Consider the following 17415-nt stretch of genomic DNA (forward strand, 5'->3'; position numbering starts at 1 on the left):
TGTGTGACCCTTAGAAAGTCACTTAACTTTCTAGTACAACCGTTTGCAAAAATGTATTCTTGACTTGTTGAGGGCTTTGAGCATGGGAAGGCGTTCTTTAAATAAAATGTATTAGTATTAAACACCAGACTATCTATTGTGTTGTAAAGTGAATAGAACTAAGGTTGAAATGTGTGTTGATTAACATATTGAAATAGTCTTCAAAATTGTATTTGAAAAGTCAAAGGATGTGTAAGAAGGAAGAAGAAATCTTTTTCACAGATGTCTGAGCCTTGTTAACCGTGAACAGCTCTTTTATTTCCTTATTCTCCAAATATCAATGATCCTTTTTCAGAATACTAATTAACATCCTAGTATTCTTAAATGACTGCTTAAATCAACATTTAATAATGCAAAAGTGTAATTCAGCAGTTCAATCTCTACTTAATAATTGCTTAACTGGGGTACATGACAGCCATTAACTTTGTTTAAGACTGTTACCATCACCTTTTTGTCTGGGAATTAGGAAGGCTAACTTTCTGTTCATATTCAGATCTCAGCTAACATTAATTCTGATCTTTGCTCCTAATTTTGGTACTTTCTTGCTCATTCACTCCTTCGTTTCCCTATCCTGATCACAGGTTTCTGAAAGCCATAAAGATGCATTTGTTGCTTATATTAGTGCGCATTTTCGTGACATTTGGTAAAGAGCAGCATTTACTGGCACCTAGAAATTAGATGAAAGCTGAAGTTACTGGCAGCTCTCTTTTTTTTGACTAATGTTTGGTCCTTTGTAACAGCTTGAAACCTTGAGTCACTGTGAAACTGATTTTCCCCATTCTTTACCTTTTGTGGTGAGACCGGGGTGGGTTGAGGTTAACACAAAGTTTTTCCCTCTTTTGTACATTTCACACATTTAGTTTTTTTTTTCTCTCATTTTTCTTTCATTAAATAATCTTAATTATATTAATGTATTTTAGACTACTCTTGTCAGTAGTCCTATAATTCTGTGTATGTTTAATATTAGGTTTGGTATCCTTTTGGTTTGTGTTTTCTTATGCTGTACATTGTAGGATTTATCTTTTTTGTTGAGTTCTATACTATTTCAGTGGCTTAACTTTTATTTGTATTGTTATCTTTAGGTAAAAGTGTGCCAATGCACATTCAAATGACGTCTCGCATGGCGTACATGAGCACTGACACTATGCATTCATAATATCACAGAGTCACATAGAGTTATCATTACCAGTTGTTCTAAAACCTTCCACAGGAATGTTGGAATCAACTGGAGTTCCTCAAGGGAACGCACATGAATGCTGAATGAAACCTCTCACACCCCATAATATATGTCAGCCTAGAGGTACACTGAAGGACCCAGGCTTGTCAGAAAGCCGTGGTAGCTGACATGCTGTGGCATTAGTTTGAAATACGATAATTAGAATTGTTGATTGCAAATTAAATAAACAAAAAGACAGTTTATTTAAATCTTCATCCTAATATTGTTTGGAATAGGATCATGGGATGCATTAAGCGTTTAACATTTAAAGAGCTCAATACAAATAAATGGGTGTGAATTTGTTCTGTCGAACTGTTTTTGGCTTCTGTCCTTTTGGGCTTTTATAGGTTTCTAATTAAGTATGCAATATAAAAAAATAGAAAGATAAATAAATCAAACAAACATACTGGGGCATTTACTAATAAATGAAGTAATAAAAACATTAATGGATTTTAATCATTCTTAATGGTTTGTCATTTTTTTTCTTAAACAGCCATATACTGTACCATTTAAACTACTTGATGATTTTTCAGTGCCGCAGTATGTTATTCCAAAATTACCAGTAAAAGGCTTTTTTTTGTTGCTTTGATTAAATGTTATATTATTCTTTCTCATATTTTGATAAAATATAGTTTGCAAATAAATAAGAACTGTTTGTGATATGGTATAATACTTAAAATGAAAACTTTTTTTTTACCAGAAAATTTCAGTAGAGCAAATAAACTCACTCATGACGTTTAGTAATATTTCAAAATCTAAGATTCCATGAAATTATTTTTTTAAAGGTTTGTGTGGAAGCGACTTTGGCTTATTTTGTCCCAGTTTATATTGAACAGTGATACCTATTTGACCAGCACAGGTAAATTCTATGTTGGTCATAGTTTGTCATGTAATCTGTTGTTTGTATGATACATTCATTTTTATATCCTTAGCACTGCTTCAGTTCTGTGACTTGTTCCTCTGTATTACTAATTAATTTACTGAAAATCATACTGTCGGCTTATTTGACAATATCAATATCAATTAACTGATACTGGATTGCTTGCTGCATTGTAGGTTCAGAAATAAATGAATAAATAAATGGATGCAAACTAATCTGTCCTTTTCATGTGTGTCATAATGCTGACATTACACGATAGTTAAATGTAGCTTTAATCATCATGAGACAAACTGGACCTGCGCCATCAGATCACTATCATTTACTAGCAAAGATTAACCCCAAGGCCTAACTTCCCTGACGTGGTTGTGTTTGGTCCCTAGTTCATTTGTCCGTTGCCGTTTGTCTGGGCTCTCACCTAAAGCAAATTTGACAAGAGTAGAACTAAAAAGAGCGCAGGGCATACCGCCATGGATCACTCGGGTACGTAAACAACTCTGCCATGGTCAGAGTCATTGACAGTACCACTTGAAAAAAGAAAAGATTCTGTGACTAGTGAGAGTATCCTGGAAACACTTGGATATCTCTTTTTAAGCTGGGTGTAATGCTGATTTTTAGAAGAGCTTCTTCTGAATCTTAGGGGTGGCTTAGAATAAGAAATCTGAGTGGACACAGTTTATGATCTCATTAATGAATGGGACCTCAAAGAGCTGCGGCTGAAACATGGCTGATGCCTGTCACCCAGGTACCTGGTGTTGGATGTCAACAGTAACAGATACTGTCACAAAAGAGGCCTTCCGGAAATGTTGGGGCTAACCAACAATGCAGCAGCTGCACTGGGTTTGGAATCTAAGGGTCTTCTGTCGGAGTAGTACAGCAGAGAAAAAGTGCCAGGCACAATGTTATCCAAGTAGGCCTTAGGAACAGTGAAACTATATTTATTTTGACTGAGGATATTGAAGAGAGGTTCAAAAACACTTGAAAAACTTCTAAAATCTTTACAGAGAGAGCAGGTGCTGAAATATTGGGCAGCGTTGATGCAATCATGTCTGCAACTGTGGTTGAGCTTACAGCGGTGCTCAGCAATGGCAGGCAAGCGTAAATAATGATTGTGATCCAGCCACAAACCCTGAAAACACTATTTATGTACGAACCGTTTGGCTGTCAGGCAGGGACAGTACATTCAGACTGACAATTCCAGTGGTGATATACATTTTTTTAAATGGAGGCAAATTGATGTATTCCAGTTACTGAGCAATTACATTTCACGGCCTTTCCATGAGATTGTTTGTTGCTATACTAGGTTAGAGACGATTATTAAGTTTTGTGTCTAGGAAGTACAATGTGGATCTCATTCTGACTGTGGAACCGTGAACTAACTTATTGTCTTTGCATAAATACTCGAGTGGCCATTTGTCTACCTACTGGGCTGCAACTAAGAACTATTTTGCTATTCCCTTAGTTGGTCAATTATGATTTCGATTAATCAAGGATTTAAAAAATGCAGCCTGTCTTTTCCTTACAGGAGTGCATCCGATACCACTCGGTGCTGCCATCAAATGGAATACACTACAAAAGAGAACATTCTTTTTACTCTTAGAGCTGCGAGAGTGAGAGGGAGATCCCCACTAAATAGACGTGTCTCCTATTCAGGAACTTCCATATCACAGTTTTGCTCCCATACTGAGTGAAGTTATTTTTATAGATCTTGCAAAACACTGATTTCTTACTAGACGTGAAGCTGAAATACCTCCAAACATACAAGTTATTTGCTCCAAAACATATTTATGCCCTTCATCTCTGCCATATCTCCTGAACAATAAAATGATGTACTTAATACATAACAAAGCAACTAACTGATAATACAGCTCATCAGCCGTTATATTCCATGACAATTAGCTGTTGCAGCCCTATTACCTACACTGGTGTTGTAGACATGGAAGTGGTTTATGTCATTCTCGTGGCCTCACTTGTGCAATTCTCAACTTCACAGGAATTTAGTAGGAGCTGAATATTCACAAGTTAACAGGGTGGTTTTTGCAGTCACAGTGTACCCAAATTTCAAAGACTCATTCATAACAAAAAATTTTAAAAAGCTATGAACAGAAAATTGATGTAAACTGCCTGCTGCTTATACAGTATCACAACTTAAGAGTTTCTTCTTTGTTATAATGGAGAACAAGTGCTTATTCCAGAATACACCATGTCCAATTACCCAACACTTTTCAGGCAGCTAATCCATTCTGAAAACTGGTTAAGTAATTGTAGATTTATCCATGTACATCCTCAGCCATGTCTCTTAGTTTGCTTCACTTGTATCCTGTACAGTACATCAAACATGAAGTCATCAGTACATTTTACACAGTTGACCCAGCACTATGTTATGTTCACACATTGGCAGACCCTGGAATTCTGCCATGTTTTGGTCTTGGGAAGTTGCAGGAATTACTTTTTTTTTTCCAAGTGTTTTTACTGCAGCTTTATTCTCACGTGCTCATAAAGGTTAATATACCAGTACATTTTTTGGGATACTTCGCGTATGTAAAAGGTGGTACTATTAAATTAATTTGCTTCACATGAAGTGAACAAAATTGTCAGAATGTCAGATTTTATTATTTAGTGCCCATTACATTTTTTGGCACACATGTATGGCTGTTTTAAGCTGTATGACTACACTACTGCATATTTATTTTCCAACTATAAAATTCAATTATGTAATAAAAAATGAATATCCAAACCTTTGATCTTGATCTAATCATGTCAATGAGTGATGTCTCTTTTATCTTCCTCCCACTGACATTGTCGCTTCAAAATGTGTAAGAAGAAACCCCATCACTAGCCCTGTCATCAAATGAAAAGGTGCAATACGTCCAGCTCTGCACATTGCTTCCCTTATGCATTTCTGAGATGTTTTATATGCACAAAAAAAAAAATATATATATATATATATATATATATATATATACACAAATCTGTACTTAGAGAGAAATGTAGATCTACTCCCTTGCTTATCATGCTTGCTGTCTGTTGGTTTACTTATCCTGGATTTTCACTTTTCTTACACTTTGCTAACATGCTTTAATATTTATAAAGATTCCGTAAGATCTTTACTTTGTGCATCGTAAATACTGTACTCCTAGAAGTCTAAGATGGCTTTGATTTCAGTATTCACATTTGATTTAAGAAAATGCATTTGAAAGAAAATGGCACAGAAAATGTCTACATTTTAATATACTTGTTAAACAATAAACCAAAATGTTCAGTTCATTCTAATTTTATTTTAAATCCCCTCTATTTTGACAGGTTCACTGTTAACAGACTTGTCTGAATGGCCTTTTGAATCAGGGAAGTCTGGAGCAGAATTTTCCCATAAAATATCATCTGTGTCATTTGGTATTTCTATAATATAGTAAAGCAAGCAGAACTATAAAAATAAATATTTTTTATATTAAATATCTACTAATACACTGTTGCATTATAGCTTACCTGCTATTCCTAACGTTTTATGTTCTGGAGTTTGGCACATTAACTTCCATCCATCCATTGTCCAACCTGCTATATCCTAACACAGGGTCACGGGGGTCTGCTGGAGCCAATCCCAGCCAACACAGGGCGCAAGGCAGGAAACAAACCCCGGGCAGGGCGCCAGCCCACACACTAGGGACAATTTAGGATCGCCAATGCACCTAACCTGCATGGCTTTGGACGGTGGGAGGAAACCCATGCAGACACAGGGAGAACATGCAAACTCCACGCAGGGAGGACCCGGGACGCGAACCCAGGTCTCCTAACTGCGAGGCGGCAGTGCTACCACTGCGCCACCGTGCTGCCTGCACATTAACTTATACCAGAACATTTACGATGTGATTGAGAGGGGCTTTATTATCCAAAGTAGATAGATAGATAGATAGATAGATAGATAGATACTTTATTAATCCCAAGTGGAAATTCCCATACCCCAGTAAGGTGGGCTTGAGAAAACAGATGTCAGTTCTTCAATGACTTCCATATTCGGACATTCTACAAAACTTAACACAGCCATCAGGCAAAAGTATAACACAAAAATGAAAGCAGTGCCTCTTTAGAATAGGAAATAATTTAGAAACAATAAAGAAAGATATCGTCCCATTATCACATAAAGCAACAAAAAGCTGACCATTTGTTGCCTACACCTTTGCTTTTGAAATTCACTCAAAGAGCAGCAGTATGATTTTTACTGGTACAGAAAGGAAACAAACTGAGGTTTAAATTCAGTAATGGTAATGTCCTTTTGTCAACATAATAAAAATGTATTAAAAGTTATATTGCAGTTAGGCTAGGGTGAGCCTTTAGGTTTCACAATAAAATGAAGCCATCCCTTAATGATAATATGGGTCTTACTCCATTAACTGATGTTTGTATAGTAATTTCTCTGGATAGTGTTGGAAGTCCATATTAATTATAATTTTTTACAGTTACATGCTGTAAAAGATGAAATAAAACCCATATAAGAGAAGATCAATCAAGTTTTGAAATTTAAACTTTTAAGTTAGCTGCTGCTGCTATCACTCATCAGTGAAAGAAACCCTTTCAGTGTTAGTTTTGTTAGTTCTCCACAAGGAGAGAAGCAGAAACATTATTTCCTGAGCCTTGAGTCACATGTTTTTAAATTGCAACTTATTATGCCTACAGCGCTTCTAAATGCCACTCAGGATGTTATGCACAGTGAATAAGAGACACTGGCCATATTTCCTTATACATTTTTGTACTGTATACTGAGAAGTGTGAAGAGGGACAAGTACATGTGTGCCGTAGATTCTGCTGCCTTAGCTATGATCTGTTTTTACTCTTCAGAACTTAGGCAATGGGATGCTGTCCACACCTGCATTTCTTTAAAATGAATTTATCAAATTGCATTAGAGTAAAGCTTGTAAAAGGACAAGGTTTTATAATAAAAGGCGTGGCTGCTTGACTTTAAAACGTGTCACACCATCCTTAATTAGCAACCTTTGTTTTTCCTCAGAGCAGAGGACGACGTTTGGGACAAACAGCAATGTGACTTCTGGCCCCACATCTCTGTCCCCAATACCTGCCACCCTGGGACCTACATTAAAAAAGATTTAACCAGAAGTCAGCTGTCATTGGTGACGCTACATTTGGTAGACAAGCAGAATACTGAGAAACATAAGAATGGACCATTGGTCTTATCCTCTGGGTCAATCAATCAATCAACATTTATTTATATAGCACATATTCATACAAAAAAATGTAGCTCAAAGTGCTTTACAAAATGAATAGAGAAATAGAAGACACAATAAAAGATAAACATAAGTCAACATTAATTAACATAGAATAAGAGTAAGGTCCGATGGCCAGGGTGGACAGAAAAAACAAAAAAAAACTCCAAAGGCTGGAGAAAAAAATAAAAAATGGGTCGATTTTCATTGTTATTTAATTAGGGTGCAGCCAAATGCCACAAAATGGCTGACAGTGTTTTTGATTGTCTTTCATAGAGTTGGTATTAAACAAAAGGAGTACAAGACAGGGATGACCACAAAGAGAATACAAATACACAAACAATGTGTCTTTTTGGGTCTATGTGTGCAGGTTTTGGACCTAATGCTCCAGGCGGATCCCTGACCTGCTTCCCTGCCTTTTCCAGTCCCATATTTGAGTGCCTAATGTACCTCCTCATAGCTCTCTTTCACATGTTTTCCTTTCTTCCTCTTTCCAGTCAGAACTTGTCCATCTCATGTCCTGACTCTATTGGGCAACTAGTAGGAAGTGGCCTTTTTACCCACCCCAGAGTTATCTTGCAGACAATCCTGGATGTAACTTCCAGGGTCAAAAACCTCTGATAACTTAAGGGGGTCAGGTACCCCACAATCATAAATTTCTTATGATTCATTCATTTAATATTGGATTTTTTTCCCAACTTTCAAACTTAATTTATCTCACTTTCCCACTTTGTTGCTTCATGTGGATTTCCATTCACATTTTGGTTGCTGTTGATTTGCTACTGTATAAAAACAATTGAAGATAAACATCATTTTTTCTGAAAATAAAAAGAAAATATAAACTCATTAAAAGTGTGTTGCAGTTCAGCCATAAAAATGCTATTTCTGGTTGACGAGGATATTTTTTCTTATTTTAGGTTGTTGATTGAACTGAAAGGTCAACATAATGTCACATCTTGGCTCATTCAGGTAGCATTTTTCCTTTAAACTGGCACACTGGGAGCTCCCACTTTGAAGGGTAGTCACAAAAAAGTTACAACTGGGAAACTTGTATTTCTTTTCTGTTCTGTAGCACATGAACGCAATATTAATCTACCTGAGCGACATTCTGAATTCGGCTTGGAGGTCTTGTTCTAAGAACATCCCCTGTAGTCGTTAACCTTCTGTGGTTCCTGTGGATCAGTACTTGAAGGGCAGTCATTAAATAAAATGGCTCTGACCTTTTTTCAGTGGCATAACCATAGGCTTAGTATATCTGTATGTTTTTGTAATTTTTTTACTGTATCTTTCTTTGTTCAAAAACATCTTCCAGTCTGAAATGCATCAAAGATTGTTCCAAATAGTGCAATGTTTAGAAAACTAATGATAAAGATCACATTTTGTAAGCTTTTTTCACTGAAAAAAAAAACCCAATTAGACAAGAGCGTCCATTTCACTTACTTGAGGCCTGGAAGATCAACGAGAGAATGCGTTGACAGTGTTGTTGTGCTTTCAATACTCTTTTTTTTTTTTTCTTTATCTTGTCACTGCTGCAACAAAATAAGAAGTAAAAGAGTTTTTAGTGATCTAGTAACTTCTTTTAATGTTTGGCTATAGAACTGGCAGTCTCAGTCTGATCAAAAGTGAAGTCATTAAACTAGATGTCTTCTGTTTTTAAAACTCCACTTTTAATATCGATTGAATATCAATTAATGTGAGTCTTTGCTTGATATGAACACCATCTTTTCATTACAAAAGTATACATGATATTTTATTATATAATAGGATAATCTAGTTCAGTGACTAGTAAGACTGTACATGGCGCTATATCCACAAAAGTATGGTATAATAAATCATAGATAATATTTTAAAAATAGCTGAAAGTACACTCATGATTTGAGTCTAGGTTAAATGCATTAACTTAGATTAAGATAGTGAGCAAGTAGTAACCCTGAATGTGATTCTGTACATTTTGACGGGTTTGGTCTAAAGAAGTGCCGCCAACCACATCTTGATTCGGATTCTCTGCCTTCAGCAAATTTGCCATTTCTGCTAGACTGGGGTAGTCGGCTTTGGTCCCAGAGAACCCGAGCGTCTTTGTTTTGAATCAAATTGCTTGCTTAATTATTTTTTACCTACATAATAAAACAATGTTCATCACTTGGGTATATAGAAGTGCATTCATTCTTCTACAGTTGGGGCTATTCATAATAACTCTGTATTTTACAAACATTTTAAATGAAACATTCCAGCAATTGATGTATTCGTAATAAAGTTCTGAAAACTAAAACATATAGTCTCCTTGTGTTATGCAGGTTTCTGCAAATAGTTATTTCTTTACCGTGCATATAGTTCTTCATTGCACAGTTCTCACGAGGCACTTTTGAATGGATAATTTCATTTTTGAGAGAGACTTGCAGCAATGGTGAGGCAGGGCAAATCTGAGAAAAACCAAGTGTGCCAGACAAAAGATGTTACCTGCCTGTAATGTCACTTTATGAGAAGAGCCTCTCCTGTGCGCTCAGGTCACATTTTTACATACAATCAATAAAAGATTATTTACTCATAAGCTAACTATTCCATCAGTCACAGACTTTCTCATGTTCGCTATTCAAAAATGACTGAACAGCGACTTTTACGTAAGCCTGTCAAGGAATACAGTATTTGATAGCTAATCTTACCAGTTATACCAGTTGATTTTTGGTTTTGTCCCAATGCTGTAATTCAGTCTTCATCTTTGACAGTGCAAATCAAAATGAAGATCACACCCATTGAATTCCCTGTAGGCCTTCAGATGAACTGACCACCAGAGCAGTTCAGGAATGTACTGTAGCCGCCATGTGACTATAAAGGCAACAGTTAGCATAAAAAGCTGTCTGTGGAAAATTACAAATAATGTGATAGAGCATAAATTCTAAAGGCTTCAGAAGTCTTTTAACACTTCTCTGAGCTATCCGGGGTAAAGGAGTATTTTGTCCTTATTAATTCATATTTTGTAAGTGCCACAAATTGTACACTGTACTAAAACTTTCTAAGCCACAGGAAAATAATTATTTTCACGTGCTTCGTCTTCCCACTTTTTAAGACACAGCCTTTATCATACAATAGTGCTGTGCAAATGAACAGTCTGTTCCTGCAGATATCAACATGGCATTTCCTAAGAGACACTCGACACAAGCGGCAGCTCTTTCTATTATTCCTTTTGATGTTCTCTGTGTTTTCTGTCCTTTCAAACTTGTTTGTGCCCTGCTGTAGTTCATGATAAATCATAGATAGTCGCACAATTGACTTTTTTCTATTTGCTTTTCAGAATTTCATTGAACTTGAGAGGAGGTTTGAGTACTTGAAGGAAGGATATCAATGCAAATTCTGTGGCAGGATTCAAACGCAGGACACTGTTTTTTAGTCTTGCCTAGATGATGCGTCTAGCTGTGTGATAATTTACAAAAGCAGGGCATAGACAGAAAGCCCCCTTGCGTTTACCTAGAAAAGAACCTTAGTATTGCAGTTTTATCTGGGTTTAGTTTGATAAATATTATTATACAATGAACATTTCATCAAATTTCTAAATTCTCCAGTTTCCATTTATATATATGTAGTGTAGAGAAAAGTCAAGCAAAATGGCACCTTTTATTGGCTAACTAAAAAGATTACAATATGCAACCTTTGATTACATCTTGCCTGAAGAAGGGGCCTGAGTTGCCTCGAAAGCTTGCATATTGTGATCTTTTTAGTTAGCCAATAAAAGGTGCCATTTTGCTTGACATCTCACTACATTCATAATGGCTAACACGGTACAACACCCTAGTACTATATATATATATGTAATGCAAAGATGACAAACTCACTGACTCTCTCATGCATCAACAAAAACACTCTTTCCCATTTAGTTAATTTGGCAGGGTGGTACGTTTAGGGCACTAGGTATATGCTAAGAAAGGAGATTTTGATTTGTCCGTATTTACAATAGAAAAACGAAATACACCAACATCTCAAAAATGCTTTGAAGGATTTGACTGAAATGTGGTGATGTTAGAGAAAAAAGAAAATTATTTTTTATTTGTCAATATTTATTAATATCTTATGTGCACTTCACTGTGCTGAGAATATGCTTTAGGCAAATGAAGGACAGAGTAAAAGTGATTGAGATACCAGGTAAAGAGCACAGATATGGTGGATGGACTACTGAAGGAGGGGAGATGGCCAGGAAATGAAAAAGAGCCGTGATTACGGCGTAAAATGAAAAGTGAAAGTTTGGCAAAACGCATAGAAGATGTAAAGTTCAGAGGTTGTCAAGCGCTGATTTTGCTCTTGACTGCTGCCACTCATCTAGGTTACCCATTTTGCTCTGTCGACCTCCAGCCCCTGTCACAGCGCTGAAAATTGAACCACTTTTCAATCATAGCACTTAAAACGCTAAGGGAGAAGCACAAACTGCAGCTGAGAAACATCAGTCTTAAATAGTGGTGATTGAATTTCTAATGAGGAAATTCTCCTCAGTTTTCAGGATGATACATGAGTGCCACCCATGAGGTATCAGCACTTGTATATATTTACTTAAAGCACTGCTTTGTATACACGTTCGCATCTTCAGGTTTTACATGGGAACTACTACAACTGACGAAAAACACAAAATGACACAGAAACAAAGGAAGTTGTAGACATCTAATAATAATGAGGATGATGTCTACTTAGATTTTGCGCTGTTCCCACTGATTACCCATTTCAATTCAAAAGAATATATTGTCCTGAAAAACCGTGCTTTGCAATGACCATCGCCAAAACGGAGTCACTAAATCGAGAATTGATCAAGTGCAGGAATGTTTTACTAATGCGGATTATCCAAAACAACTTACAACATATGAGATGAAACTGGTTAGATTTGTTTTCTTTTGTTTTTTTTTTATTGTAGAACAGGCAGATGAAGTGACTTGCTCATGATGTGTCAGTAACACAACTTGAACCTCAGAGTTTGCCATCCCCTGTCCACAGCCTTAACAACCACACCACACTGCCTGCCACCAGCCTGTAAATCTACAAATATGTCTGTAGAAAAGCACTTTGTTAGTTATGTAGCACTTCTGATACACCCGATTAACTGACCGTGCTGTAACTGATGCCCATTGTCTTGTGAAATGTCATCGGTGAAGCCCGGGTAATAGAGCCGCTTTTTGAATTTTTTGTTAATTTATTTATAAATTACTTTATAAGAAGTCACATTTACATATTAACATTATGCCAAGTTGTTTTAATGTCCATCCCATCCATCCATCCATCCATTATCCAACCTGCTATATTAATGTATTTCAACTTAAAATGTTCAAATCATGTGTGTCTGAACATTGGAGTTTATGACAGGTCCTCAGCACCATAAATGTTTTGGTTTTTCTATTTTTCCTGATTTTTATGCAGACTGTAGTCAACGCATTATACCAAATTCATATTTGAAGTACTTATTTTGCTCAGGTAGATCTTTTTTAAAACCATATTTTAGAAACTGAAAATGCAACCATTGCTTTCTTTGTTTAGCTGTTGAATTACTAATTGAAATTGTTTGTCCTAAAGATTTAGGCCACATCTTGTGCTTTTCCTATTACATTTGTCAATCAGTATTTTTCATTCATCCCACCTGCTCTCTTTCACTCTCTCCAGTAGAAAATCAGATTACCATCTATTTGTGGAGCTCAGCAGATTATCTCTTAAGTGTGTTACACAACACTGATGCAGAAACCAACATGCTGTAGCCAGGAGGTTTCAACTAGCTTGTCCCAGTATAGAAAATACAGTACAGGTACCATCCTAGGGGAGAAGCTTGCGCATTGTCCTCTTGTCCGCATTGTTTTTTTCTCCCACATTCAAAAGACATACAGAGTAGGTTGATGAGTAAGCGTGGCTGTGTTTGCAGTGGCATGGCAGCACATCCCAGGTTTTCTCCACCTTACCCTCCATTTTTCTTAATATAAACTAATATATTACTACAGAGTGTGATGTAACATCCTAGCAATGTACAGCCAAACCTGCCTCAAAGAATGTCATCCTGTAGTTCAGCTCTAACGGCACAGCTCCATCTTCTGGTCATATCTTGCATTTACAGTTTACTTGTTTGCTTCCATCTCTAAGGCTGTCAGTATTGTGGAGAATTGAAATACAGTAATGGACTTCTCAATTTGAGTTATATGTGAAACTGCAGCTTTAGAAAGTGATGTGTGGTTTTATTTCTACATTTTTAATTTTATTTATTTTTAAAAATGAAGCACCTTTTGAGGAGAAGATTTCTGTACCATTAAAACACATTTTACAACTTCTCAACCTAACCTGACTTGTTGCCAATGTTAGTAGCTGTTCAAAAAATGTTGCATTTGTTTTTCTGATGAAGCTATTTAAACCCGCACTTATAATGTACTAGTAGAGATTTTTGAAGTGAACAGTGACTAGCAACAGTTGCCTCTTTTAACTTGCATTTTTGTGTTTGCAGCACAAATTGAGGTGATCCCTTGTAAAATCTGCGGCGACAAGTCTTCAGGAGTGCACTATGGCGTGATCACATGTGAAGGCTGCAAGGTGAGTGACTCTGTTTATCTGCCACTAGTTTGCCTCTTTTTGGCACCAGCTGTAAATAAAAATGTGCTGTCTGTTTCACAGGATTTGGTTGACAAATAATAAACATGTGACTTTTCATTCCCTATCACTTGTACTATTTGTGTATAATCTAAATAAAAACAACTATTACTGAACAGGCCTTAGGAAGATATCTCTCTATAAATAAAAAAAATCCCGGAATGGAAAAGCAAGGTGACGATACGTGATCTTCTTGGAAGTTCTCGAAAGACATCGAAAAGACCCGCGAGACAAAAAAGACTGGCCACGGAGCGTCTCGCGGGGACCGTAAACATGAGACTTGGTGCCAAGAGATTGTCCCAGGGCAGTCTCGTGGGGACGTGGAACATCAGATTCTTGCAAGACACACCCTTCTTATCAAATAAGAGCAAGGACAGCCAGCAAAACATTCATTCATGTAAAGTCACGTGGCACACCCAGATCCTGTGCTCTCAGCAAAGAAGAAAGAGCAGCGCAGGGAAAAGAGACCCAAGGCACGATACATACTGTATGCAGAGAAAGGTACAAAATATGAAAACAGTAACAGTCGAAAGTATTGTAGCGTCCCAGCCAAGCTGAAGCCTTTTTTGTTTTAAGTGACTGTTAGGTCCGATCGAGGGAGGGCAGATTGCAGCACGGAAGACTGATAGCTGGGTGCTGATTGATGCGACAAGGGGGGGAGGCAAGACCCGTGGAGGGAGGGGTTGGAGAGGGTGCTAGAAAGTTGTGTTTGGGGTTACGCAGTCGGCAAATTTTAAAGTAGAACTTTTGTGACACTTTATTATGTCAGTTGCTACAGTATCAAAAAAAAGATAGTACAGATCGCAAACAAAAGGAAATTAGTTTAAGTCAGAATATTTCAAAAACGAGGTTTAACTCACATGCATTTATTGGTTACTTTGCAAAAAAATTATTAACTGCTGATAATGTGGATCGTTTTGTCTGTGCTGAAATTCCAAACAGAGAAACCTATCCTGAATTATGGTACAAAGTCATTAAACACAGACCTCATTTAAAAGATTCAGCATATTGGGACACAAAAGATTCCAAATATTGTTTTTACAAAAGTCCTGAAATAAAAGTGAAACTAATGAAATAGCAACAATTCAAAGAAAAAAAAATTTACAAGTGTGTATTCGGAAAACCAAACACGGGGGTTGGCGAGCGAAGCGACCAGGGGGTGAAGCCCCCTAGTATTAAAAATGATTGTCACTTATTTTGGGTATATGTCTTGGGTGTTGTGAAAAGCTGTAGCCATCCAGATGAGTGCATTACTTGTGGAAGTTGAGCCCACATTGCTACTTCTGGTTGATCCCGGTAGGGCAGCACAGGCCACCAAACACATGGTGGCAAATGCTGTCCCCAGGCCTGCTCTCACATAATATGCAATACAGAGTAAGTACAATCACACAATTTGTTTTAGATTGATCAGTTGGATGACATTTGTGCTGTAACTGATTTTGTGAAGGTAACCTTACAAGAAGCAGATGAATTCAGACAGGTCAGCTGCAAGGATCTCTGGGACAGACACAAGTTAATTTGGTTTGATTAACAGAATGTGTATAGAGCAGGTCTGTCACCATCCATCCATCCATCTATCCATTATGCACTGCTTATCCAAGATCGGGTCATGGGGGCAACAGCCTAAGCAGGGAAGCCCAGACATCCCCTTCCCCGGTCACCTCCTCCAGCTCCTCTTGGAGGACCCCGAGGCGTTCCAGGGCCAACTGGGAGATATAATCCCTCCAGCGTGTCCTGGGTCTGCCCCGTGGCCTTCTCCCAGTGGGGCATGCCCGGAACACCCCCCCCCAGGGAGCTGTCCAGGGGGCATCCTAACCAGATGCCCGAACCACCTCAACTGACTCCTCTCAATGCGGAGGAGCAGCGACTCTATTCCAAGTCTCTCCCGGATAACTGAAATCCTCACCCTATCTCTAAGGGAAAGTACAGCCACCCTGCGGAGAAAACTCATTTCGGCCGCTTGTATGCTCGATCTTGCTCTTTCGGTCACTACCCAAAGCTTGTGGCTATAGGTGAGGGTAGGAACGTAGATCGACTGGTAAATCGACAGCCTCGCCTTTTGGCTCAGCTCTGTCTTCACCACGACGGACCGTTGCAAAGCCCGCATTACTGCAGATGTTGCACTGATCCGTCTGTCAACCTCCCACTCCATTCTTCCCTCACTCGTGAACAAGAAGACCCTGAGATACTTGAACTCCTCCATTTGAGGCAGTACTGTGCTCCCAACCCGGCTGAGAAACATGGCCTTGGATTTACAGGTGCTGACTCTCATCCCCACTGCTTTGCACTCGGCTGTGAACCGCTCCAGTAAGAGCTGGAGGTCACTGTCCAATGAAGCCAACAGAACCACGTCATCCGCAAATAGCAGAGACAAGATTCTGAGGTCACCGAACAATACTCCCTCCCCTCCTTGGCTGCGCCTAGAAATTATGTCCATATAACTTATGAACAGAATCGGTGACAAAGGACAGCACTGGCGGAGTCCAACCTCAACAGGAAATGAATCCGACTTATTACCGGCAATGCGGACCAAGCTCCTGCTCCTCCTGTACAGGGACTGGATGGCTTGTAACAACGAGCCTTGTACCCCGTACTCTTGGAGCACACCCCATAGAATGCTTCGAGGGACACAGTCGAATGCCTTCTCCAAATCCACAAAACACATGTGGACTGGTTGGGCAAACTCCCATGCCCCCTCCAGGATCCTGGCCAGAGTGTAGAGCTGGTCCAGTGTTCCACGGCCGGGACGGAATCCGCATTGTTCCTCTTGAATCCGAGATTCGACCATCGACCGAATTCTCTTTTCCAGCACCCCTGTATAGACCTTACTGGGGAGGCTGAGGAGTGTGATCCCCCTATACTGTATTTGGAGCACATCCTCCGGTCACCCTTCTTAAAAAGGGGAACCACCACTTCGGTTTGCCAATCCAGAGGCCATGCCCCCGATGTCCATGCGATGTTGCAGAGATGTGTCAACCAGGATAGCCCCACAACATCCACAGCCTTGAGGAACCCAGGGTGAACCTCGTCCACTCCAGGAGCCACGCCACGTCGGAGCTTTTTAACTACCTCAGCGACCTCAGCCCCTGTTATGGACAGTCAACCACCACAACCCAAAACAACCAAGGAGTCCTCCAGCTCTGCTTCCTCTAAGGAAGACATGCTGGTGGGATTCAGAAGATCCTCAAAGTATTTCACCGGTCAATAACTCAATAACGTCAACAGTTGAAGCCAGCAGAGCCCCATCTCCACTATACACAGTGTTGGTGGAGCACCACTTTCCCCGCCTGAGGCGCCTGACGGTTTGCCAGAACCTTCTCGGTGCTGACCGAAAGTAGTTTTCCATGGCTTCCCCAAACTCCTCCCATGCCCGAGTTTTTGCCTCTGCAACAGCCGATGCCACCACACACTTGTCCCGCCAGTACCCCTCAGCTGCCTCTGGAGTCCCACTGGTCAACCAGACCCAATAG

At 38.8% G+C, this 17415-nt stretch overlaps 1 protein-coding gene across 5 annotated transcripts in view; it reads left to right on the top strand.

Annotated features, from left to right (window-relative positions):
• Positions 1-17415, top strand: part of LOC120537630 (nuclear receptor ROR-alpha A-like) — a 292346-nt gene that overhangs the window by 227741 nt on the left and 47190 nt on the right. For all 5 annotated transcript variants that reach the window (XM_039766707.1, XM_039766717.1, XM_039766727.1 and 2 more), the window contains one exon: positions 13803-13888. In XM_039766707.1, coding sequence (XP_039622641.1) covers positions 13803-13888 — 86 coding nt within the window. The remainder of the gene's footprint in view (positions 1-13802; positions 13889-17415) is intronic.

Source organism: Polypterus senegalus, chromosome 1 (assembly GCF_016835505.1).
Source record: "Polypterus senegalus isolate Bchr_013 chromosome 1, ASM1683550v1, whole genome shotgun sequence".
Classification (NCBI taxonomy): domain Eukaryota; kingdom Metazoa; phylum Chordata; class Cladistia; order Polypteriformes; family Polypteridae; genus Polypterus; species Polypterus senegalus.